Source organism: Delphinapterus leucas, chromosome 11 (assembly GCF_059928025.1).
Source record: "Delphinapterus leucas isolate spDelLeu-1000000601 "Yukka" chromosome 11, BTC_Dleu_Yukka2, whole genome shotgun sequence".
NCBI lineage: Eukaryota > Metazoa > Chordata > Mammalia > Artiodactyla > Monodontidae > Delphinapterus > Delphinapterus leucas.
The window spans coordinates 45,100,633-45,127,488 of NC_143139.1; the positions used below are offsets into that span (position 1 = coordinate 45,100,633).

The 26,856-nt window shown below is 44.1% G+C and overlaps 2 protein-coding genes across 22 annotated transcripts in view; one reads left to right on the plus strand and one right to left on the minus strand.

Annotated features, from left to right (window-relative positions):
• R3HDM2 (R3H domain containing 2) overlaps positions 1–13,779 on the minus strand; it is a 152,450-nt gene extending 138,671 nt beyond the window's left edge. For 18 of the 21 annotated variants that reach the window (XM_022571757.2, XM_022571771.3, XM_022571769.3 and 15 more), the window contains exon 1: positions 13,595–13,779. The gene's annotated coding sequence lies outside the window, so the exon portion shown is untranslated. The remainder of the gene's footprint in view (positions 1–13,594) is intronic. The other 3 variants (XM_022571775.3, XM_022571770.3, XM_022571774.3) reach the window with 1 other exon arrangement.
• Positions 13,780–17,305: 3,526 nt separating this feature from the next.
• INHBC (inhibin subunit beta C) lies at positions 17,306–26,357 on the plus strand. The gene is made up of 2 exons (XM_022571448.2): positions 17,306–17,772; positions 25,531–26,357. Exons 1-2 carry the CDS (start codon positions 17,460–17,462, stop codon positions 26,274–26,276), a joined length of 1,059 nt encoding a protein of 352 aa, XP_022427156.2. The 5' UTR covers positions 17,306–17,459; the 3' UTR covers positions 26,277–26,357.
• The last annotated feature ends 499 nt before the right edge of the window (positions 26,358–26,856 follow it).

Below are 26,856 nucleotides of genomic sequence, written 5' to 3' on the forward strand. Positions count from 1 at the left end.
CTCAAAATATTCCAGAAATATTCCAAAGTCCTTAATATACCTCTTAAAGCCTACCGCAAAATTAGGCTCTATATACATTGTCTCCAGCCATTCAAAATAATACTACCTCTCCATACATACCATAGTTTTTAATACTCCTGAGTCTTTGCCCAGGCTAGTCTATCTGCTTGAAATGCATTCCCACCCTATACCATCCCACCCTACCTCTGCCTGCCTAGCCAAACAAACCATTTGGCAACTGTCCCTCCCATTTTCTCAACAGCTATTCAAATTTCTGTCTCTTCTCAATGACCCTATTTCGCCAAAGCTCTTTATTGGAACACACTAGCCCCCTAACCCAAAAGGATAAGTCTCCTAGATCACAAGGAATATCAGGGATTTAAGGTAGGAGCTCCCTCAAATTCCTTTGTTCAGTTACCAAACATTTGTCCCCACCCCTTTCTTGACCTTTTCCTCTATCTTAATAAAGGAGATAATAATTCTACCTCTGCTCTGGATTTCATCTTCTCTTCATGCTCAAGGACTTCACTCCATTATCACCACTCTCTAATGTCTTTTGCTAATTCCCCGAACATATAAATATGCTCAAGTCTCTCATCTTCAAAAACTCTTGGGACTTCTTGGGACTTCTCTGGTGGTCCAGTGGTTAAGACTCTGTGCTTCCAATGCAGGGGACATGGGTTTGATCCCTGGTCCAGGAAGATCCCACATGCTGTGGAGCAACTAAGCCTGTGCACCCCAACTACTGAGCCTGAGCTCTAGAGCCCATGAGCCACAACTACTGAGCACGCGTGCCACAACTACTAAAGCCCGCACGCCCTAGAGTCTGTGCACCGCAACTACCAAGCCTGCGTGTCACAACTACTAAAGCCCATGCGCCTACAGCCCATGTTCCACAACGAGAAGCCACCGCAACGAAGAGTAGCCCCTGCTCGCCACAACTAGAGAAAGCCCGTGCGCAGCAACAAAGACCCAAAACAGCCATAAATTAATTAATTTTGTAAAATTCAATATATTAAAAAAAAATCAAGCCCCTACCTACCTTTCTAGCCTTTTCTATAAATAATCCCCATAAACATCCCATGTGTAGGCATATCCTGTCCTTGAAGTTTGTCAAAGGCATCATGCTGCTCTGCTCTATACCTCCACCGTTTATGTAGGTAGTTCCTCCCCTAGAGCTCTCTTCCTTATACCTGTCTACCTGGTTAACTCCTGTCGGCCCTTCAAGATTCATAATCCCCTGACAGAAAGTCTTTCCAGATCTCCACTGTACTTCCAAAGCACTTTGTGCATTCCTCTAGCTCAGAGTTCATCAGCCTGCAGTATCCTGACTGACTTCTCGGTCTAAGTTCTTTGACGGTAAGGACTATGTCTTGTTTTTTTTGTTTTGTTTTGTTTTGTTTTGTTTTGTGGTACGTGGGCCTCTCACTGTTGTGGCCTCTCCCGTTGCAGAGCACAGGCTCCGGACGCTCAGGCTCAGCGGCCATGGCTCACGGGCCCAGCCGCTCCGCGGCATGTGGGATCTTCCCAGACCGGGACACGAACCCGTGTCCCCTGCATCGGCAGGCGGACTCTCAACCACTGCGCCACCAGGGAAGCCCTATGTCTTGTTTTTTTACACCCCCAGCACCTAATACTTCGTAACTATTCATATGCTAGTTGAATTAATGAATCCACTGAGACTCAATTCAAACTTTACCTTCTCTGAAAAGTTGAAACTATCATTTAGAATTAAGCATTCTTCCTCCTGCTTTCATATTATATTTTATTACCACCTTGTAACACTCATGACCTTGTAATTTATTTACTCTTTTGTAATGTATAAAAATAAAACATGAGCTCCTTGACAATAGGGACAATGTCGCATCTACCTTGGTATCTTTAGCATATAACACAATATCTAACCAAGAAACGGGCACCTATTAAATGTTTGAGTAAATGAGTAAGTTGCTCTTTTCATAAATTTTCTTGAGGTATTACCTGCCTTGAAGATCACTTTGTATTGTAAAAATAAAGAAGAACCAGAAACTAAGAGAAGACCTTCTAATAAAGAACTGTCCTGGAAAGAAAACATATAGGTGATGTTTATTTTAACAAAGACTAATAATAAACTGAGTTTCTCTGATTTCTAAGCTAGTACTATATGACAGGCTCATAGTGCACCAAAGCAAAAGCTGGGTTGGTAAGATGAAACAGTGGCAAGTGAATGCCTATAATTCTTAATTGAAAATCTATAATCTTTTCAGAGGGTCTCAGGTGGCAGACTGCGTGTGTGCGTGTGTGCGTATGGCTAAATTTGTGTCCCCTACTGCGGGAAATGAGCAAAGCACAAGTCAACAATAAAGTACAGGACAGAACAGCGAGAACAGAAGAGACTCATGGCCTAAAACACATTATGGATCTGAACAGATCCTATAGCTGAATCCAGTCAGACTGCTAAACTGAAAAGACAATTGCTATTTCCCAACTTATAAGAAACTAATAGGCAGAAAAACAGTTATGAAAGCAATGTTAATTCCAAAGAGAAAAAGGAAGAAAAAGAGAAAAATAAAGCACACAGAAATAAAGCACCATTTTATCTCTGCCAATATAACTTCAATGCTGTTCTGTTATCTAACAGCACTAGAGAACATTATTTAGAGACTAGTAATTTGATCATGTTTAATATAGACTGTCCTTCTGTGAGGTAGGCTATGTTGCTGACTGTGGCCACCAAATAGATGTAAATACATCTCAGCTACATGGAAAGTGTGCTCATTAATATCTGTAGATACCTTTTTGTCTCTCTTCTGTATTATCTACTAACTATAGGTGAAGTAAAATATTGAAGCTCGCCTAAGAATTCATCAAGCGCAGCTTCAATCTCAAGTGTTTACATTTTAAATGAGTAAATGTATCAGGAGGTATTATTGTATTTAACCTTGAGATACCTCCAAAAGTCAATTTTCCTGTACCCTAAAAGGAAACAGACCAACAACTCTATTTTACATATAAAGACACTGATTCAGCAGAGTTCATGAGGGTAAACTCAGCACAGCCTCAGAGAACTTCAAACAGGGTTAAAAATTCAAGTCTCAAGCACTGGCTCTGATTTTACTCCCTCACAAAACCTACACAGAAACTAAACAGGTTTGATTTCTTTCAGTAGTCCTATCTCACCAGTCAATCACACTTCATTTTTCAGCCATCATACTCATTCAGTTAAAAAGAAAGGAAAAATATTTCTGCACTATCATATAGGGAAAATACTCCAAGTGCAAACCCTCTTCGTCTTCCTCTTCTTTTTGTCAAAAATACTGCTAGGGCAACTAAGCCCGTGCGCCACAACTACTGAGCCTGTGCTCTAAAGCCCGTGAGCTACAACTACTGAGCCCGAGTGCCACAACTACTGAAGCCCACGCGCCTAGAGCCCGTGCTCCGCAACAAGAGAAGCCAGCGCACCACAACAAAGAGTAGTCCCCGCTCGCCGTAACTAGAGAAAGCCCGCGTGCAGAAAGGAAGACCCAAGGCAGCCATAAATAAAAAACATTTTTTTAATTAAAAAAAATACTGCTAGGATAGAGAGTAAAACACAAAGAATAAATTTTAAACCAAATAACTCTGAAGGGAAAATAAGGAGAACTGGAAAGGGGGATAACTAATTTAAGGCTGAAGATACCATGATAAAGGTAAAACTTTGGTAGTACAGGCACAACTTAGTTCAGGATTTCAGTTGTTGGCCTTAGTATCGGGCAAAAACCTAGTTCAGGGTTTCAGTTGTTGGCCTTAGTATAGCTCTGCCCCAAATCAAGACTCTAACAATGATCTCTCTTGGGTACAGTGTTAGCTAGGAGGGGCAAAACAACTGGCAAAGGGAATTCCCTGGTGGTCCAATAGTTAGGGCTCTGTGCTTCCACTGCAGGCTGCACGGGTTCAATCCCTTGTCGGGGAACTAAGATCCCGCGTGGTGCACCCAAAAAAAAAAAAAAAAACTGACAAAATCACTATCTAGACACAGACCTCTAGAACATATGCCTCAAATTATCTAATTATTTTTCTTTCCTTCTCTTTTCCTTACAGCTAGTAGAGGAATAAGACAAAAATCACATGCTCTAGAGCTCTTTTGGCACTGGAGAGATCAAGATCCTAGCAAATTTAACTTCAGTGTGAGCAGAAAACTTAGAATGGAATGTACAGAGGGAAACATGGTAAAGACAAAGAGGAACCCCGCTTTGTGGAAACTGGTCCAAAAGAGGCAGACAAAATGAGAGTTTGGGGGATGCCCTGAAGGGTTCCAGAACATTACACCTAAACGAAGGAAGGTTTCTGTGGTTTTCCAGAGGAGAGGCGTCCAGTTGAAACAATGGTATACCCCAGGGCAGCAAGGTGTGACAACAGGGAAGGTGAAAGAACAAGTAATTTATCTGTAGCTAAAGTCTAACCCTGAAAGCAAAGGGAAAACAGCAAAATGTAAGGCAGGTGAGATAAAGCAGCCAGATTTTAAAAATATATATGGGCTTCCCTGGTGGCACAGTGGTTAAGAATCTGCCTGCCAATGCAGGGGACACAGGTTCGAGCCCTGGTCTGGGAAGATCCCACATGCCGCGGAGGAACAAAGCCTGTGTGCCACAACTACTGAGCCCGCGCTCTAGAGCCCGCGAGCCACAACTACTGAGTTCACATGCCACAACTGAAGCCCGCGTACCTAGAACCCGTGCTCCACAAGAGAAGACACCACAGTGAGAAGCCCACACACCGCAACGAAGAGTAGGCCCTGCTCACCACAACCAGAGAAAGCCCACGCACAGCAATGAAGACCCAACGCAGCCAAAAATAAATAAATAAATAAAATAAATAAATTTAAAAAAAAAAAGAGGGCTTCCCTGGTGGCGCAGTAGTTGAGAGTCCGCCTGCCGATGCAGGGGACACGGGTTCGTGCCCCGGTCCGGGAAGATCCCACATGCCGCGGAGCGGCTAGGCCTGTGAGCCATGGTCGCTGAGCCTGCGCGTCCGGAGCCTGTGCTCCGCAACGGGAGAGGCCACAACAGCGAGAGGCCCGCGTACCACAAAAAAAAAAAAAAAGAAAGAAAGAAAGAAAAAGATTCAAGAGAAACTGCGGAGATAAGAGGCTACTTAACTTATGATTACTGGATATTAAAGAGTAAGAAGGATTCAAGTATGACATCAGGTTTCTGGCTTATGCAACTAGGTAGTATGATTCAAAGAAAAAAGAACTCAGAAAGAACAGATTTCCATGGAAAAATTATTTCTGCTTTGGGCATGTTGAGTCTGAGGTGCTGTGTAACAGTCAAATGGAGATGTTCAAGAGACCACTGAATAAATGAGCCTAGAGCTCAGGTAAGAGATCAGAACTGGAGACAGAGACTCACAAATTGCCAGCTTGTAACAGATGCCAAGTGAAGCCATCAGGGTGGATGAGACTGACAAATAGAACAATGTTCTTCTAAATGTCATCCAAGACAACTGACCAGAGACATCACAAACACCTGGAATGTTTGTTAAAATACAAACTCCTGGGCTCCATCCCAAGCCTACCAAGTCAAAAATCTCTGGGGATAAGCCCAGGAACACACATTTCATTCATTCATTCCATAAATGTGTATTGAGGGACTATTCTAGGCATTAGGAATATAACAGATATAAAATAAACAAGGTCCCTGTCCCATAGGTTTTGGATTCTAGGCATGGCCAGACTACAGGCAAGAAAACAAACAAGATAACTTAAGATAGTGGTAAGTGCTATGGAGAAAATAAAACAGAGAAATTTAGTGAAGCAATAGTAGGAACAGGGAAGTGTGGTACAAGGTAAGTCAGAGCAGCTGGCAGAGGCGAGATCATGAAGGCTTTTGTAAGCCACATTCTTTAATTCTCCAAGAGATGTTTATGCCTTTAAGGTTTAAGAATCAGAGGTAAAGAGGAAGAATACGACAGTAACCTTAAGGAAAACACATATTTAAGGGATGAGCAGGAGAAAAAGAGCCAGGAATGCAAGTGGAAAAGAAAGTAGCATCACTGAACATTTCAAGAAAGAGAAGGGTCAACATGACAAACACTCCAGAAAACCTGAATTAAGATATGGATGAAAAGGAGTCCGCTAGATTAACAAGGCCCACCATGTTCTTCCCATTGATTCTGATGGCTGCTGGGAGCTGCTCCACCAATAGTATTAGAAACACTAAGTGACCACTTCTTGTAGATGTGTATATTCACCTGCTACCCATCCATAGCACATTGTTTCCTGGAAGTTATCAGCTGGTTACTAGTCCTAGATCTTCTTCTTCCCTTCTCCCACAGAATCAAAAAGGAGAAAATAGGGCTTCCTGGTGGCGCAGTGGTTGAGAGTCCGCCTGCCGATGCAGGGGACACAGGTTCGTGCCCCGGTCCGGGAAGATCCCACATGCTGCGGAGCGGCTAGGCCCGTGAGCCATGGCCGCTGAGCCTGCGCGTCAGAGCCTGTGCTCCGCAACGGGAGAGGCCACAACAGTGAGAGGCCCGCGTACCACAAAAAAATATATATATATAAATATATATATATATAATTTGTGAGTATAGGGAGGAAAAATGTATTTCAAATGTATCCCTTATTAAGTTTGGATTGTCACTGCCTTGATTACTTTCCTCCTAGTTCTGTTATAAAGATTACACAAGTTTGAACCACCCTTCTCCAAGGAAGCATTCCCCATAATGCTGCTCACGTGCCAAAACCACGCACAAATTCTTAGAACTGGCACATCCAACAAAAACACAGCCCCCACAAAAATATGAACTGCATATCTAGAAAATCTAGTCTTTTAATATGAATGTTGACCACTTTAAGGTCCGATCAGCTTTTAGGAAAGAGAAAGGTGCTTTGCAGATATGAAATACGGTTTTGATCATTATTAATAATAAACACTGAAGCACAAATGTTGTTATCAACATGAAATATACCAAAAACATCCATACAAGGAAGATAATGAATCAAGTGGCAAAGGAAACTAGTTAATGTTAAAAGTCTATCTCTATTCTGTACATTAGACAAGAATTGTATGGAAGACTAACAGTGGGAGCAAAATTACCTCCAAAAGATCAAGACAGCACTTGACTAGTCTGCAAACCAGCTTTTTCTCTTTCTTTTCCCACTACAGACTCACAACCAATAAATATCAATTAGAAATAAGCTAAGTTATTTTATTAAACTTAGAAGGTTTTGCACAGAAAAGGAAACCATAAACAAAACAGACAACCCTCAGAATGGGAGAAAATATTTGCAAATGAGGCAACCAACAAGGGATTAATCTCCAAAATATGTAAACAGCCCATGCAGCTCAATATCAAAAAAACAAACAACCCAATCAAAAGATAGGCAGAAGAGGGACTTCCCTGGTGGCGCAGAGGTTAAGAATCCACCTGCCAATGCAGGGGACACGGGTTCGAGCCCTGGTCTGGGAAGATTCCCACATGCCACAGAGCAACTAAGCCCTTGCGCCACAACTACTGAGCCTGTGCTCTAGAGCCCGTGAGCCACAACTACTGAGCGCGCTCGCCTAGAGCCCGTGCTCCGCAACAAGAGAAGGCACTGCAATGAGAAGCCCGCACACCACAACAAAGAGTAGCCTCTGCCCACCGCAACTAAAGAAAGCCCACACGCAGCAACAAAGACCCAAAACAGCCAAAAATAAATAAATAAATAAATAATTTTTTAAAAAATAGGGAAGAAGATTTAAACACATTTCTCCAAAGAAGGCATACAGATGGCTAAAAAGCACATGAAAAGATGCTCAATGTCATCTAATTATTAGAGCAATGCAAATCAAAACTACAATGAAGTATCACCTCGTACCGGTCAGAATGGCCATCATCAAAAAATCTACAAACAATAAATGCTGGAGAGGGTGCGGAAAAAAGGGAACCCTCCTACACTGTTGATGGGAATGTAAATTGGTACAGCCACTACGGAAAACAGTATGGAGGTTCCTTAAAAAACTAAAATAAACCCAGCAGTCCCACTCCTGGGCATATACCTGGAGAAAACCATAAGTCAAAAAGATACATGCACCCCAATGTTCACTGCAGCACTATTAACAATAGCCAAGACATGGAAGCAATCTAAATGTCCATCATCAGAGGAATGGATAAAGAAGATGTGGTACATATATACAATGGAATGTTACTCAGCCATAAAAAAGAACAAAATAATGCCATTTGCAGCAACATGGATGGACCCAGAGATTGTCATATTGAGTGAAGTAAGTCAGACACAGAAAGACAAATATCATATGTTTATATGTGGAATCTTAAAAAAGGGTCCAATGAACTTATTTACAAAACAGAAATAGAGTCACAGATGCAGAAAACAAACTTATGGTTACCAAGTGAGAAAGAGGGGGGAGGGATAAATTGGGAGGCTGGGATTGACATACACACACTTACATAAAATAGATAACTCATAAGAACCTACTATATAGCACAGGGAACTCTACCTAATACTCTGTAATGACCTATATGGGAAAAGAATCTAAACAAGAGTGGATGTATGTATATGTATAACTAATTCACTCTGCTGTACAGCAGAAACTAACACAACACTGTAAATCAACTATACTTCAATAAAAATTAATTTTTTAAAAAAGAGAAAGAAACTGAGTTATTTTAAACCCTGCTGATTACCTCACTTATCTTTACACTTCTAGCTCTACAGGATAAGGACTTAAGCTGAGATCTTCTGAGTAATTGTGTGGGTGCAAACCTATAGTTTTTATTTGCCTGCAAAAGATTTTGAGGTCTTCAATGAAAAACAAAAACAAGCTGCAAAACAATCTATTAACGCCTTTAGAGCATTGGGCTAAGTCAGGGAAGAGACCTTACAAGGGCATTTAACCACTAGCTTCATTTTTTCCCCCAAGAAAATACCGGGAAAGGCCTGAAAAGTATCTCCCAGGAAAAATCAAAGTCTTTGACAATTTAGAAAAGCAAGCAAGCAGTTAAAGGAACTGAAAAGATTTTTTATTTTCTTGTGGTATACAAACTAAGGAGGAATAGAATAAAATGAGTCCCTTAAAAATACCAAAAGTGTTTTGACTGTTGGGAGACATGACTGCCTGAGGCTTTTTTACCTTTTCTCCTTATTCTCTCTCATCTCGAGGCTGGGGTTCCCAATTTATCAGTTTTTTTTTTTTTAAAAGCACAGTTAAGTACTCTGGGAAACTTACTGTCAAAACTATAAAACTGAAACAGCTTTCCCAGTATAGGTTCAAACAACTGGACTGAACAACTCATAAGAGATCTTGCAGAAAAGCAAAATAAGGGGACTTCCCTGGTGGTCCAGTGGTTAAGACTCCACGCCCCCAATGCAAGGGGGCTGGGTTGTATCCCTAGTCAGGGAGCTAGCTCCCACATGCATGCCACAATTAAGAGTCCACATGCCGCAACTAAGAGCCCACATGCCACAACTAAGGGATCCCGCATGCCGCAACAAAGTTCCCACATGCCGCAACTGAGACCCGGTGCAGCCAAATAAATAAATATTAAAAAAAAAAAAAAAGAAAAGAAAAAAGAACACCTGGATTTAGAAACATCCCAGAATCTTTCCTTTCATACTGCCGAAGTAAAAATGATGAAACCACTGCAGATTATTGTAATTAGGGCTTTCAACACCAATTTTTTTTAAGTGTTAGAGAAAACAGATACACACTAAGGAAATCTAAGGGAACTCAAAGAGGAGTCAAAACAGATCAAGGTTAAGAAATCTTTCCTATCTATATCTGTTTTCAGAAATAAACTCAAACTTAAGAAGGAATAGACAGAGTAACTTTATTGGAGAGATGGAACAAGTGCTACACTGCTAAAGTGACAATCATGGTAAGAACAAAAGGTAACCACTAAAAGACAATTAAGTGGCATATTTTCTACAGACAGTGAAAAGGATACAGCTGGAGGAAAATACTAAAGCCACTGTGTATGAAGAATATCTCTAAAATTAGACCCACCAACTGTATTCATGCACACATATTCAAGCCATGAGTCCACTTATTTTTCCTACTTGTAAGTTGGCAGCACATTCCACAGAGGGACACTCAGAGTCCTTTATCCCATCTTACAAGTAGGCATAGGGAAACAAAACAAAACACACACACACACAGACAACTACACACACACAATTTCACAAAATTCTCTCCTCTGTACTTCCTGGGACCATGTAACAAAAATGCAACACTTTTTATCCCTTCCTCAAAATCTGCTTTTTCCTGAAAGCTTTCCTTGAGTTCATGAAGAGAGGAATAAGCAATGCATCATTCAGAAACCATTACCTGTACTGAAACATTGTCAGTACTCAGTACAGTATTTATCTCTAAGAGGTGAGAACATGGCATAGAGATGTCTGAATGTCTCTGGGTCCTGAGAAAGACTTCCTAGAAACTTTGTGAAAGGATTTTAAAAGAGACAAGAGAAATGAGGTAGAAGCCTTATTAATGTGCCAAAATTATGTCAGAAATTATTCACAAAACGAGAATATACCTTTTTACAATAATAATAACAGAACCAGATCCAGTCCAATAGATACAAGTTCCCCAATTCTCCCACTCCCACTTCCCACTCAAACCATTCTCTCATGGGCCTGGAAGCTTTCAGTGTCCTGGCAAAAGTTTAAACAAAAACCTAGCTTTGCAACCAGCATTCCTACAAAGTGTTAAAAGCACTACCTCGCCCGCTTTGCCTTCCTAAGCTGGAACAGTTGCCAGGACTGCCCCAAAGAGAAATCTCATCCAGGCCACTCTAGCCAGAAGATCAATGAAGGTAACAAATATACCAATCAAGAAATGAGAAAGGAAAAAATAAATGAGGGATAAACCACACAACTCAGGGGGCCTGCTCCTTTTACCCTCAGACTTAATATAATTTACTTGCTAAAAACGACCCCACAAATGGATTTGTAGAAAAAAGGATAAGATGTTCCCCAAAACCGAACACTCCACCATTGTTAAAGAAAGCTATTCTTACAAGTTTTCAAGCTCAACTGTCTCCACATGAATGGGGGAAAAAATCTAACCCATATAGCCCAGACCATAAATATTAACATCTTCAGTGTACTAAAAAATTCAAAGTGGAACCAGCCTACTCAGTTCTCTGGGGCCAAAGAGGTAAGGATGGTGATGTTTGTCTCATCAGGGATGTGAACAAACCTCAAGGCAAGAGCCTGCAACAGTAAAAATTCTAGCCACATGAAATCTGAGATAATCTTCCTCGGAGACCACCAACACCACACTCCATCCTCTCTGCCTTCAAAGTGCTTTCACTCAATGACCTGAAAGCACAAGACTTCTGTCAAAACAGAAACGTGGCAAGAACTGACAAAAAAAAAATCTCAAGTTCTTCCAGTAAATGCCTTACAAAATCCTAGTGGAAATACATGTCTCTCATTTATGGCAATGAGAGAATTCAAGAATAAAACTCGTCTTCTTGGGGACTTCCCTGGTGGTTCAGTGGTAAAGAATCTGCCTTACAACACAGGGGACGCGGGTTTGATCCCTGGTCAGGGAACTAAGATCTCACATGCCACGGGGCAACTAACCCTGTGTGCCACAGCTACCAAGTTCGCACGCCTCAACTAGAGCCCACGCGCTCTGGAAGCTGTGCGCCACAACTACAGAGCCCACGCACCCTGGAGCCCGCACGCCACAACTAGAGAGAAGCCCACACACCACAACCAAGAGCCCGCATACCTCAACAAAGATCCCCCACCCCGTGCCGCAACTAAGACTCAACACAGCCAAAAATATAAATAAAATAAATAAATCTTTAAAAAAAAACTCTTCTTTACCTATTCAATCAATAAATTTGTTGAGCACCTACTGCATATCAAGGGCTATACTAAGGGCTGAGGATACGGCAACTAACAAAACAAGACCATCTAAACCTCATGAAACTTACACTCTAATGCGGGAGACTAAATATGTACAGTATGTTATAGGTTGATAAGGGGTAAGGAGGAAAATAAAGCAAAATGGGATAGGAATTTATGTAAGTATATGTGGAGGAATGGCTTTGGAATTTAGATAGCCGAGGAAATGTCACTGTTAGAGTGATATTTGAGTAAAGCCCTGAAGGTGAGGGTAGAAGGCTATGCAGCTTTACACAGAAAAGGTGATCCATGAAGATCCAAGTGCCAGCTGCTGAGGCAGAAGTGTACCTGATGTACTCAAGGAACACAGAGGAGACCAGTGAACATGTTTGCAGCGTGGTGCGGGGGGGAGGTTGCTACGTATCTTGGACTTTAAAGACGACTGTAAAGTCTCTGATTTTTATTCTGATAGAGGAAGGTAACCAACTCCTCTTCAGACTTCTTTCAATTAAAAAAAATCAGGCACCCTATTCTTATATGTGCAAGTTTTAAATTTTTTGTTTTAAATTGAAGATCTACAGTGTAGATCCTAGAGTGGACGCGAAACTGGAACTTAAACTCTGAAATACAACTTTCGCTGACAGTTATCAGACCTTCAATAAAGATTCTCTGTTCTCTCAACTCTGTGGAGAACTGCAACAGGGAGGAAAAAATACAACTAAAAGTGAACTGAATGGACTAACTACTACCACTTTCCACCACTATTTAAGCCGTTTTAGTCTTGATGTCCCAGACTCCAAAAAGGGGGGGAAAATAGGAGAAATAAAAGGAGAGGTGAAAAAAAAAAAAGCATTAGGAAGAAAGAGGAGCCACAAACAACTGATTCAAGTGCCAATTTGACTATCCAAAAATACAATAAAAAGGCAAGGAATGTGTGACATTCCTGAAGTGGAACCTGTCACCTCCCTCCTCCCGCCTCCATGCTGCCTACCAACACAGGGCTCAGGCTTCTCAATTTTGGTTAAGTCTATTTGAAAAAATATATATAAAAGGACATTCATCCAACTGAGAGCTGAATTTAAATTTTCCCACACCTCTCTTTGATTTAATGAACCTCTGGGACTGTTATTCGATCATTTCTCATCATTATCCAAGAACAATTCACTCTGAGTGAATAAATATTCTGAAGACTTACTAGGCTAATGGTCACAAACGTTGAAATTTTGGGTTCCACAGGTAACCGAAATCGAGAAGTTTTCAGAGTAACTAGCCTCAAGAGTTAGTTACGAGCTTAGCGTAGGCCCAACTTTTAAGCTCCAGAACCATCTCCCTGTACGTTCCAACTCAAATCTCTGTCCCTGTAATAAACTCGGACACCAGCATAATCTGAAACACTCCAACACCTTTCCCTCCCATTTTTCCAAGGCTCAAAGGAAAACGGAGACCCAAGAAACACATGGAGCTAGTCACCCCCCGAGCACCACAAGGGCGCAACAGTTTTTAGGTCCCACCGCACAGGCCACAGGTGGCGCCAGCCCCACACCCTCCGCCCCGCGCCCCTCGCTTCTCGCCTGAGCTCCCCGAACACACTTGGGGCGTCTCTGGCCTCGGGGCCGTCCTTCACGGGAAGCTCGGGCCCTGACCCACAGCCCGCGGGTCCGTGAAGTGCCAGCTCGGGGACCCAGACCGGGGGCCTCCGCCCGCCCGGCCGCCACGCCCCCTCCCCACAGGCCGCCCGCGCTGCCCGCCCCCTTGGCCGGGAGGTGGCCTCACCTCACGCGGGCCGTAGCCGGGAGGGTGCCCGCGTTTCCGCCCGCCGCCCGGGCTCACGGCCGCTCGGCTGCGGCTCGGCCCCGACGGCCGGCGGCGGCGCGCTTCTGGGGGCGGACTCTTCTCGGCCGGGGTTTCCCCGGGGCCCAGGGCGGGGGAGTAGGGGGGACTGGGGCGGGGGAGGGGAAAGGGGCTTGGGAAGGAGGGGGGAGAGGGGGAGAAAAGGGGGGAACCAAACCCGGAAAGGGAGAAAAGGGGGGAGGGGGAAAATCAGAAGGGGAAGAAAGGCCCAGAGTCCGCCCCCCGCTGCGGCCTGCGCGCTACGTCACCACGTCCGGCGTAATCGTCACCGCGTCTTGCGCCCGGAGCGTCCCTGCTTCCTGTGCCTGTCTCCAAGCCTGCAGACGCCCCTTGCCTACTCACGCACTTCCCCAGCCCGCACGCACACGCTGTCCTGTCCAACACACGCGCTTTCTCTGTCGCCCCCGCGTTACCTGGGTCTTCAGCCGCCAATACAGATCCACTGCAACCCTCAGGTCACCTGAAGCCCATCAAGCCTGTCAGATTCACCCTTGATTTAAACATAATACTAATAACTGTAATTTAAGTTTACAGAGCACTTTCAAAGTAGCCTTTCACTTAGGACAGTGACTCCTGCTCCCGAAACAGCATATATGCAGTAAATATTTGTGGTATAAATGGATAAAGATCATGTGGTAGGTAAATGTCCATTTTTTCCAGATGTAAAAATTTAACTCTAAATAAAGTAGGTTTAAGTACATCCTATTTAAAATCACTTCTTCCCGCCACCACCCTCTAACCTACAGTTCTTTTTTAAAAAGTCATCTTAAATTTGCAACCTCCCTGACGAAGTGAGAGAGTGGCATGGACATATATACACTACCAAATGTAAAATAGATAGCTAGTGGGAAGCAGCAGCATAGCACAAGGAGATCAGCTCTGTGCTTTGTGACCACCTAGAGGGGTGGGATAGGGAGGGTGGGAGGGAGTCGCAAGAGGGAGGAGATATGGGGATATATGTATATGTATAGCTGATTCACTTTGTTACAAAGCAGAAACTCACACACCATTGTAAAGCAATTATACTCCAATAAAGATGTTTAAAAAAAAAAAAGAAAAATTTGCAACCTCCCCACACTGACCATTCTAGGCAGAATCAATCTAACTACTAATTACATGTATTTGCATCGTTTCTTGACCAACTCCCTCAAAGAAGCACTGTATTAAATATTAATACAATGTATTAATACATTGTATTAACTATTTAAGCATTATATATTTACTATGTGACAGGAACTGCAGTAGGAAACAAAAAAATTATAGTATAATGTAAGTGCTATAATAGAGAGGTGTTCAATGTGCTATGGAAACACAAGAAGCAGCAATTAGTTCCTAGATGTAAGAGAGATTGAGTAAGCTACAGAGAAGCTAAAGGTGAAATTTCAGTTAACCTTGAAGAATATAAGTAGGAGTTCATCAGAAAGGCAAGAATGGAGATTCCAGAAAGGTCATAGAGGTAAGAACTTCTCCTTTCCTTCAAGAATCAGCAAGTTCTAGGTTTTCAAGTTGGAGGCAGGAGACAATGACAGCCAGGAGGAAATAATGGCTAATATTTGTGTTATGTATGTATGTATATAGAATATGTAGCATTCTACATCTATTATTTCTGTTTAATCCTCAAAACAATAGGTATTACTGTTATGCTCATTTTGTAAGATAAGGAACCCTGAGGCACCAAAGTCCCAGATTTTGAACTGAGACAGTTTATCTTCGAAGCCTGCTCTCAATCACTGCATTATTAGAAATGTAACTGGAAAGGGCAGGTTTCAAAGGACCTATGTGTCATAATGCAGAGTGAAACAGTTGGGTCTTTTAGGGACAAATGCAGTAACTGAAGAACAGCTAAGGCAGAAACATGAGGCATCCAGCCCTAAGAGAAGCCCTCCTCTGTTTCCCCCACTTTTGCTAACCTCTTATTCCCCAACTATTTGCCAGGGAGAAGGGGAGCAATTGAAGTCTTCAGATGTGAGGGGGTCTGGGAACTACATACTGTAGTTAAGACATGAAACAAATAGCAGTATAACTACCTCCCCCAACCTCAAGATACGGTTATATCCATGAATGAAATTAGGAATATTAAAATGTTAGATATAAGATCAGTCCCTGTAGGCTGGGAAACTATTAGAGAGTGACTACTAATAGGTACAGGGTTTCTTCTGGGGATCATGAAAATATTCTTAGTGGTGATGATTGCACAACTCTGTGAATGTACTAAAAACCACTGAATTATATACTCTAAAGGGTGAATTTTATGTTCTGTGAATTATATCTCAATAAAACCCTTATGTTATAAATAAATAAATTTATACTAGAAACTGAATAATAAATCTACTTCTATCACAGTGCTTAAAAAAAAAGACGGGCTTCCCTGGTGGTCCAGTGGTTAAGACTCTGTGCTTCCAATGCAGGGGGCTCTGGTTCGATCCCTCATTGGGGAACTAAGATCCCACATGCCACTCAGCAGAAAAAAAGAAAAAAGAAAAAAGATCAGCCCTTGTTGAAGAGAGCTAAGAAACTGTGACACACAAAAATACAATCAAGGTGACTTGAGTGTAACTTCTTATAACCAGCCTGTAAGCCTGTATTCTAGAACTTATTCACTCAATAAATATGTTTTAAACACCTATATTATATTGTAGGTCCTATGTGCAATGCTAGGAATATAGTGGTAAGCAGCAGAGATGACTTAAGTAACTGCACTACAGATGGTGATTGGGAGCATGGCCTCTAAGAAAGGAGAGTCCAGAAGGGCAAATATTGGCAGAATTTCTTCAGCACATCTAGAGGTGAGGGTACTCTGGCCCGCAAACAAACCTATGTAACAAGAATAATAATATACTTTTATTAAGCCACTTAACTCTGTTCCAGCCACCGTAAAGCGCTTTACAAAATTATTTAAATCTCAAAACTCTCAGATAATCATTACAGATCTATAATTACACATCAAAAATCCATAGGGCCAGACATGTTTCAGAATTCAGAAAATTTCAACTTTTAGAAAGGAAAAATGGAGAATTCCCTGGTGGTCCGGTGGTTACGACTCTGCGCTTTCACTGCCGAGGGCCCAGTTTCAATGCCTGGTCGAGGAACTAAGATCCCACAAGCTGAGGGGAAGGTCCCGCAAGACGCGCAGCACGGCCAAAAGAAAAGAAAAAGAAAGGTAAAATGGTACGTATACTGTATATCATATAACACCCCTAGGGGTAGCATCCCATAATCAAGTAATGAAGACCCAACACAGCCAAAAATAAATTAAAAACAAAAAACAACAACCTGCATGACAATGACCTAAAAGTGTCCTGCCAATGACCCCCCTCTTGTTTGAAAGTCATTCTTTAACATTCTATCTTAAAACCTCTGATCTCCGCACCCTACCTCCACCCCCCACTGCCAGGCTTCCCAGCAAGGCTGTTGATCTGAAGAGGAATTTCATCTCTAACCTTTGTTCCCAGGCCTGGAAGCTCACATGGGTAACCCACTATCTCCCAAAGTTGGCCCAGGGACATTTCTTTCCCCAAACAAACCAACCTCCCCTCACATCCCCCACTCTGTAGTTTCATTGACTATATGGCTTCTGCCAAGTTCTACCTGTAACTGGCTTCATCTCTCAAGTTGGATGTTTGACTGCTCTATATCCTGCAACCAGGAGTAATGCCAGCTGGACACACTCTCCTTCCGGGGCCCCTGGCGGCTGGGAGGGAGCTGAGACCACAGCTGTGGAGACCCTGAGCCCCGGGGTTTGCGGCTCTATCTCAACTGTGTTGCTCAAGGAAGGCCTCCCCCAGCAATGACCTCCTCATTGCTCCTGGCCTTCCTGTTCCTGGCTCCAGACACAGTGGCCACTCCCAGAGCTGACAGTCAGTGCCTGGCATGTGGGGGGCCCGCCTTGGACCTGGAGAGCCAGCGGGAGCTGCTTCTTAATCTGGCCAAGAGAAGCATCTTGGACAAGCTGCACCTCAGCCAGCGCCCGACACTGAGCCGGCCTGTGTCCCGAGCTGCTGTGAGGACTGCGCTGCAGCGCCTCCATGGGTCCCCACAGGGGGCGGTTCCAGAAGCAGACAGGGGACAGGAGTATGAGATCATCAGCTTTGCTGAGACAGGTGGGTTCTTGGTCTGTAGATCTTCCCCCAAACCCGATCTCTTAAGGAAGGGAAAAACTTCCTCCCCAATCTAACGCCTGACTTTCTCCCCAAAACCATCCCAACTCTTGCCTCCCACAGCATGTAATCTCCCAATCCCAGGCTCCCCCCACACCCCCACCACCAGGCTCTCTCTTTGTAGTTTAGACTTGACCAATGGGCACCTGGGAAGTGGGTACGTTTCATTTCTTTTGAGACTGCCTGCCCCTATCTCCCATGGCTCCTCTCTCTGCAGGCCCACACACTTCCACAGACTATGATGTGAGCCCAGACACTTCCTGGGCTTGGACCAGGGTCTGGGAGCTAGAGAGTCTGTCCTCCCTCTGGCCCTGGGATCCAGCCTCTCTGTACCCCACTCCCCCAGATACATCATTTGGGTAAAAGGGAGAAAAGTAAAACACTGGCATTACAATACCTCTCCACCCTACTCCTGTCCTCTTGCCTTGATTACCTTGGGTTCCCACGTCAGAACAGGGCCAAAATGGGACTCAGAAAGGTATTTAAAGGATAGAGGATAAAGACGAGAAAGTTCCTTCCATAGAGGGCAGAGGGGTTAGAGAATTTAGTGGGCAGCTGGAAAGAAGATCAAGAATTCAGAGACAGGGGAATTCCCTGGTGGGCCAGTCATTAGGACTCCACACTGTCACTGCCGTGGACAGCGCCAGGTTCAATCCCTCGTCGGAGAACCAAGATCCCACAAGCTGTGAGGCGCGGCCCCCCAAAAAGAGAGAGAGAATTCAGAGACAGGACCTGAGAACCAGAACACAAACGAGTGATCTCTCTGGCCCCTGAGCTCCTTGCAAGTTCTTCTCTCTTAGGTTTAGAAGGCCTTTCCCATTCCTGGCCCCTTTCCCTTGGTCAGCATCTACTCCCTTCAAGGTCTAACACTCCCATCCTGAAAAAACCCACCCTGACCTGAAGGTGAGGGGCTCACTCTCTGGTGGCCCCCACATGCTCACCCTGAACCTGGACCTTCCTTATGGAATTGCCTGTTTCCAGGTTTTCTATGAAGTCTGTCTTCCCATAGAATGCAACCCCTTGAGGTCAGGAACTGTCATTTATTCCTCACCTTATCATCAGAGGCTAGGGTATAGTAGAAATAGATAACACTTATATAGTGTTTACTGTGTTCTAAGCCTTTTAAATATACTAACTCCTTGAGAGCCTCACAACAAGCCAGTGAGGCAAATACTATTGTTACCCCATTTTAGAGGTGATGAAACTGAGGCACAAAGAGGTTAAGTAACTAGCTCAAGGTCACATGACCAGTAGGTGGTAGAGCCAGACAGCCTGGGTCTGGAATCCATGACCTTGACCACTCTACCACTCTGCCTCTTGCAAACATAGTAGATGCTCAATAAACAGCTAAGCCATTCTGTAGTTCAGCTCGACCATGTCTAGAGTCCCCAGTGATGGATGAGACCCTATTCTAGTTCAAAAGGGGGTTTCTGGGCTTCCCTGGTGGCGCAGTGATTGAGAGTCCGCCTGCCGATGCAGGGGACACGGGTTCGTGCCTCGGTCCGGGAAGATCCCACATGCCACGGAGCGGCTGGGCCCGTGAGCCATGGCCGCTGAGCCTGCGCATCCGGAGCCTGTGCTCCGCAACAGGAGAGGCCACAACAGTGAGAGGCCTGCATACCGCAAAAAAAAAAAAAAAAAAAAAAGGGGGTTTCTGCTCATGATTAAGAACACAAACTCTGGAGCCAGATAAACTGGGCTCAACTCCCTGCTCAGCCACTTATTACTATGTGCCCTGGGTTGTTAATAGTTTTCTCATTTGCAAAACAGAGATAATGAGAGGATAGTTGAGAGAATTAAGTGAGCTAATACAGGTAATGTACTTAGAAAGGATAAGGTGGGAGGGAACTGAAAGTAGAAAACTCAGCTCCTGCCCATGAGGGGTTTAGTTGTTGCTGCTGGGAATAAATTACTTAGAATATAAGGCAGAGTGAAATAAATGCTAGATGAGGGCACAAGTGCTTAATGGGCCAGAAGTAATTCACTGGGACCTGGTAAGTCAGGGAAGTCTTTCAGAAGAAATTTGCAAATTGGCTGGCATTGTAGAGTAAGTTTGACTTCAGTGGGTAGAAAATGGTAAACAACATCCTAAATGGAAAAACATGAGTAAAAGTGTAAAGAAATGGACTGCATTTAGAGTTAAAAAGTAGTCTGGAGTGGATGAGCACAAGGTGGACAAATGACCGTGAACACCAAAATCCTGGTTGGTTTTTTTTTTCACCTTTGTATCCCTGATACTTAGCCCAGTTTCCTGGCACATTGTGACAGTAACAACAGTTACCAGGTATTTAGTGTACCTGCCTCCTCTCAGTTCATCCTTACAATCACTCCATAAAGTAGACTTTATCATTCCCAACTTAAGAATGCAGAAACTGAGACTCGAAGATAATTTACATGGTCAAGGTCATACAGCTTACAAGGGGCAGAATTCAAACACAGTTCTCTCTGACTTCAAAGTCTATATACTTTCCACATATTTGCTAATCAATGAATGAATACAACATTTAGGCTGCAGGGGGCATGACCTGAAATGAACTTGGAGGTGAGAATGATGCCTGGATTCTATCTTTTACATTTAAATATTTCAGTTTGAAGTTTTCATTCCAATTTAAGCTATCATCTCCACCATCGTGTGAAAGAAAGATCTGAGAATTGTTCTTGCTGGAGGTATGAAGAGAGAGAGCTTGGGGCCCTGGGGAAACTAGGGTAGGAGCCTTCAATGGTGTCCTGAAACTGGCTCATACTGGCTCATGAGAACTGATGGTGAACATCTCCCAACTGTGCATCCAGTGGCATCACATTGATAGTTTGAAATTGGCCGGGATGGGAGAATTTATACCGCAGAAATTGGCAAACTCTACAAATCAGGGCCTTTTTTTTCCCCCTCTGGAATCCAGTTGTGAAATATTTACCAACACAACACTGCCTACGACCTACAAATTCAAGTTATCTGCCTCCCACATACCTAACATACAATGCTGATTCAGGGACGGAATAAATAGATACTTTTGTTCCAAATGGCGGATGGGGAAGGGAGACGCAGAGCAGTCACTGGTCCATGAAAATTCTGACATCCAGCCAGGCACATATCTCAGTCTACCCCAAATCCAGAATTCCTTTGGTTAGGGCCTGGTTCTGCCCACTGGTAGGATTTTCCTCTCCTCTTAAGGACAGCCTACCATTGCTCCCCTAGACTTCTAGATTCATTCTCTCAGCTCTTAGTGCCACCCTCTGAGATGTCTTTCCTTTTAAATAGGAAATGACCTGTGTTTGCGGCTAAGTAGTTTTCTCAGCCTGCATGCTTCCCAAAGAAGTTGGGAGCCCGGAGGCTTCTTTTCATTTTGAATCATCTCTGTCCCTTTTAGTCCAAACTGGTGACGCTTTCACTATTAAAATTCTCTTTAACACTCTGTGAGCCTTCTACAGTCTACTCACTCAGACAAAAGGCACTCCACTCTTATCAAGACAGACCCTCCTCTTTAGGTTACAAGTCAGGATACCCTCTTACAAGTGGGATAACACTCTTAAGATTCTTAGAGGCCCTCTGTCTAGTTGAGAGGGTCTACAGAACATCTTACGTTTTAGATCTTAACAAAGATGTTAGATCTTAACAAAGGGTCTTACAGTTCCCCCTTTATTATTTTGATCTTCTCTCTGAAACTATGTTTTACTGGCAGTGCCCTGGATTTGGGTTTTGCCCTGAGACCATTTGTTAGTTTGATAAACTTTGTGCCAGACAGAGAGTTGAGGGATGAAAAAGAATATTTTATTGTTCCAGCTAGCAAGTCCTATTGGAAATGTTTTCTCTAAATTCTGCTTGAAAATTGAACAGTTCGTTCTTTAGTTCATCTCACTCCTGAAATGCCTTATCATAGGCAGCTAAAATAAACCAAATGGCACTTTCAGCATTCTGCCTGGAAATATCTTTAGCTAAATTCACAATTCTGTTAGTTACCATTTCTAGATTCCAGTTACCAGAGACAATAGCCAATACATAACACAGGTTCCCCATTGTCCAGCTTCCAGTAGCAATTTCCTCACTGTCCTTCCAGACTTCACTAACAGTCTCCCTGCTGTCCTTCCATCCGCTGGCTGTCATCCAGTCCCAAAGCCAATGCTACATATTTTAGGTCTTTGCTATGGAGTACCCCACTTCTGATACTAATTTCTGTTTTAGTTATCCATTAATATGGCAAATCAGCTCAAACATTGAGTCTTAAAACAAAAAAATTCAATAGTTTCTGTGATTTTGTAATTTGACTGGACTTATTCTGGACAGTTCTCTCACTCCATGTGGTGTAACTGAGTTCATTCAAGCAACTGTGTTCAGCTAGGAACTCAGGTGGGGCTAGAACATCTAAGATTGTCTCTCCGAAGTCTCTCTCCATATGACTTCTCATCATTCAGTAGTCTAGCCCAAGTTTCTTTAAAGCATTAAAGTTTTCCTACCTCAAAGTGTAAGTACTTACTAAGTTTCTGCTTGCGTCATGCTTGCTTACATCTCATTGGGCAAATCAAGTCACACGCCAAGCCCAGAATTAATATGGGAAGGGATTGCACAAGACCATGAATATTGGGAGGTGTTGTTCCCTGGGGGTCAACACTGTAATGGTCTATCACAGCCCCTGTTGGTCCTGTGTCTGCCTACCATAACTGGGGTGACTTATGAGGTTCTAAATGTTAGGTGCTAGTGACCTAGCAAGAAAAGATTAGCTGGGTCAATCAGACTCTTCTTTTAGGATTTTGGAGTTGGAACACTGAAAGATCAGTTCACTTAGCTAGGAAGAGCTAAGTTAAAGGTTCTGTAGACTCAGGAGCTAGGGCCACCATTTTGGGACCTGAGGAAGGTGACAGGGAAACAAAAGAGGTAGATCCACAGAAAGAGAAGAATGGAGTAGACTTACATAGGGAGAGTGAGATGAGAGAGATTTTGTTGGCTCTGAGAGCTGTCAAGGGCAACCTTATTCCAGACCTTACAATTCACACTAAGTCTAGATGAACTTTATTTTCTGCTCTTTTATGCCCATGAGAGTATCAGTGGCATTCCCACAATAAAGCATCCTTTACTTAAAATAAATAAATAAATAAGGGTTGCTAAGGCCAAAGCATAATGGCATTTAATTGCCTCCTAAAAGAGTTTAGCTTTGGGCTTCCCTGGTGGTGCGGTGGTTGAGAGTCCGCCTGCCAATGCAGCGGACACGGGTTCGTGCCCCGGTCTGAGAAGATCCCACATGGTGCAGAGCGGCTGGGCCTGTGAGCCATGGCCACTGAGCCTGTGCGTCCAGAGCCTGTGCTCTGCAACGGGAGAGGCCACAACAGTGAGAGGCCCCCCCCAAAAAAGAGTTTGGCTTTATTCATCAATAGGTTTTTTGAAACCATGAATTTTATGATCTAGCCTTTTTGGAAAATAATTCTTGTATCAGTGTAAAATAAGAATTAAAGAATGAAAGACCATTCACTCACCAAATGTTAACTGAATGCCTATTATGTACTAGGTACTAGGGATACAGTGGTAAACCATACAGGCACAGTCTCTACCTCCATGGAGTTTACATTCTAGCTGGGAGCAGGGAGGGGTAGAAGGGGAGGGGAGGAGAAGCAAATAACAAAAAACCAAGATGATGACAAAGAGTGATAGTGGCTATAAAGACAATTAAGCAGGATAATGTATTAAAGACATGAGGGTAGAGTTGAAGGCTGCTTTAGCTAAGTTAGTCTGGGAAGCCTCTCTGAAGAGGTGAATTTGCGCTGAATGCCAAAAAGGAGCCAGTCATTCAAAGAGCTTGGAAAGATATTCTAGGCAGGGGAAATAGCAAGTGCAAAGGCCATGAGGTGGATCCATGTTTGGTGAGTTCAAGGAACAGAAAAAAGCCAGTATAGGTAGACTATAGTCATTAAATGGCAGAATGCCTAATCATACGTGTTTCCTATGTTAAGGGGTTTAGCTTTTATTCCCATTCGAATAGCAATGGGAAGCCTTTGAAGGGTTTTAAGCTGAGAGGATTAAGCTGATCAGATTTATGTTATAAAAAGATCACTCTAGGACCTCCCTGGCGGTCCAGTGGTTAAGACTCTGCGCTTCCACTGCAGCAGGCATGGGTTCGATCCCTGGTTGGGGAACTAAGATCCGACAGACCATAAGGCACAGCAAAAAAAAAAAAAGAGGTCACTCTGGCTGATATGTGAAGAATGGTTTTGGGTGCAAGAGTGGACCACTTGGCAAGCTATTGCCATAGTTCAAGAAAAGATGATTGCAGGTTGAACTAATGTATGGTAGAGGAGGTGGGGATAAGTGAAATTATATTATGAACTGGAGATAGAGTTGACAGGTCTGCAGATAATTTCAAAGAAGGGAATGACAGCAAGCAAGACTTGGTTTAAGCAGTGCATTTACAGGAAAGGGGAAGATTGAAGAAGGAACAGATTTGGGTTGCAGGGGATAAATCTAGAGTTCTTCTTTGAACATGAAAAGTCTGAGACAGCATTGGATATCCAAGTGGAATATCAGATCAGCAGCTGGATATACAAGCCTAGGCTCAGGGCCATGGATATAGATATCTGGGAGTCATCAGCATATAGATGAAATTGAAAGCCAGGGGAATTGATGGGTTCTTTCTGGGAGAGATATAGATAGAGAAGAGAAGGGAGCTTAGGACCTCCAACATTTAGAGGTCAGGCAGAGGAAGAGGAGCTGTCAGCAAAAGAGACCAAGATGGAGTGGCCAGAGTCATGAAAGCCAAGAGAAGGAAGTATTTCGAGAAGGAAGGGATGGTTAACTGTGTCATCTTACCTGCTTAGAGGTCAGGTAAGACGAACATAAAGAGATGAAACCATTGGATTTGGCAATGTGGAAGGTGTTAGTGATCCTGACAAGAGCAGGAGTGGAGGGAACAGAAACCCAGTTAATGTGTTTCAATAGGTCAGGTGAGGGATGAAGAGGGGAAACTGGGCAACAGTAACTGGTACAGGAAGAAATACATAGCCGTTAGAACCACTGTGGTGAGGAACTGGATGTGGGGAGTTTCTAAAGGTGATAAGGAAGGTAATGATGCCACCAGTTCTAAGAACGGAAAGAGAGGTACATAGGGAGGAAATAATGATTTCTACTTGGGATAAATTGATTTTAATATGCTGGCAGGACGTGGCAAAATTAAGCAGTTAGAAGTTTTAGGCGTGAAGCTTGGTGATTCCCAAGGTGCAAAATGATCTGGACTGGACATACAGATTTGGGAATCACCAGCACAAAATTTGTGTTGGCTGACTGTGAGTGTGGGTCAGAGCTCCTCTCAGTGTAGAGTAAGAGGAAATGGGACTTCCCTGGCGGTCCAGTGGTTAGGACTCCTCGCTTCCACCGCAGGGGTCGCAGGTCCTATCCCTGGTCGGAGAACTAAGATCCTACATGCTGCATGGCAAAAAAAAAAAAAGGAAATGAAGGTCAAGGACAGACCCTGGAGAACGCTTGCATTGGAGGGATGGAGGGATGGTGAGAGAAAGAAAAGCCAGCAAAGAAAATCAAGGAAGAATCATGAGAGTTGTGTCATGGAAACCAAGAGAGAAAAGATTTTTAAGAAGGAAGGGGTAGTTAATGCCAACAGTGTGGTCGAGAAAGAACAAAGGGAATTCAAGCATGCTGAGAATAGATATGTAGTTGGTAGAATTGACTCAGAAAGCCACACTGACTGGGGCTTCTTGTATCCACAGGTCTCTCCAGCATCGACCAGATTCGTCTTGATTTCCACTTCTTCTCTGATAGAACTGTTGGCGGCCTGGAGGTCCAGCAGGCCAGCCTCATGTTCTTTGTGCAGCTCCCTCCCAATACCACGTGGACTTTGAAGGTGAGGGTCCTCGTGCTCAGCCCACGTGCCACCAACCTCACCTTGGCCACTCAGCACCTGCTGGAGGTGGATGACAGTGGTTGGCACCAGCTCCTCCTGGGGCCTGAAGCTCAGGCTGCCTGCAGTCAGGGGCACCTGATCCTGGAGCTGGTCCCTGAAGGCCGAGTAGCCTGGAGCCCAGTCATCCTGGGTGGGGCTGCCCATAGGCCTTTTGTGACAGCCCGTGTAAGAGTTGGGGGCAAGCACCGCATTCGCCGGCGAGGCATCGACTGCCAGGGTAGGTCCAGGATGTGCTGTCGACAAGAGTTCTTTGTGGACTTCCGTGAGATTGGCTGGCATGACTGGATCATCCAGCCTGAGGGCTACGCAATGAACTTCTGCACAGGGCAGTGCCCCCTGCACGTGGCAGGCATGCCTGGCATTGCCGCCTCCTTTCACACCGCGGTGCTCAATCTTCTCAAGGCCAACACCGCTGCGGGCACTGCCGGAGGGGGGTCATGCTGCGTGCCCACTGCCCGGCGCCCCCTGTCTCTGCTCTACTATGACAGGAACAGCAACATTGTCAAGACTGACATACCTGACATGGTGGTAGAGGCGTGTGGGTGCAGTTAGTCTGTGTGTGGTACAGGCAGCCCGAGGTGGGGTAGGCAAACATGCCCTGACGGAGGTGCTCTTCCTTGAGAGGAGGGGGCGGCCCCGTTACTGCCTCTGTCCAGAAGATGGACTCCCTCTTCCTGAGCAACTTATGAGAATTATCCCAACTTTGACATGAGGAGATCTTCATCAAAGCACTGTCATCTAAGGAGAGTCACTGTACCATCTTCATAATGACCAGCCCCTCTCCTAGAGTATAGTCCCTCCAGCAAGCTCCACGTGCTCAACTGCCACCCTAGGGACTCTCATCCACCTCCAACCATGAGCAGTGCCATCTGGTTCCCAGACAGATACCCATAACCCAACTTTATTTTATTTTTTTTTTTTTGCAGTACGCGGGCCTCTCAACGTTGTGGCCTCTCCCGTTGCGGAGCACAGGCTCCGGACGTGCAGGCTCAGTGGCCATGGCTCACAGGCCCAGCCGCTCCGCGGCATGTGGGATCTTCCCAGACCAGGGCACAAACCCGTGTCCCCTGCACCGGCAGGCGGACTCTCAACAACTGTGCCACCAGGGAAGCCCTCCATAGCCCAACTTTAA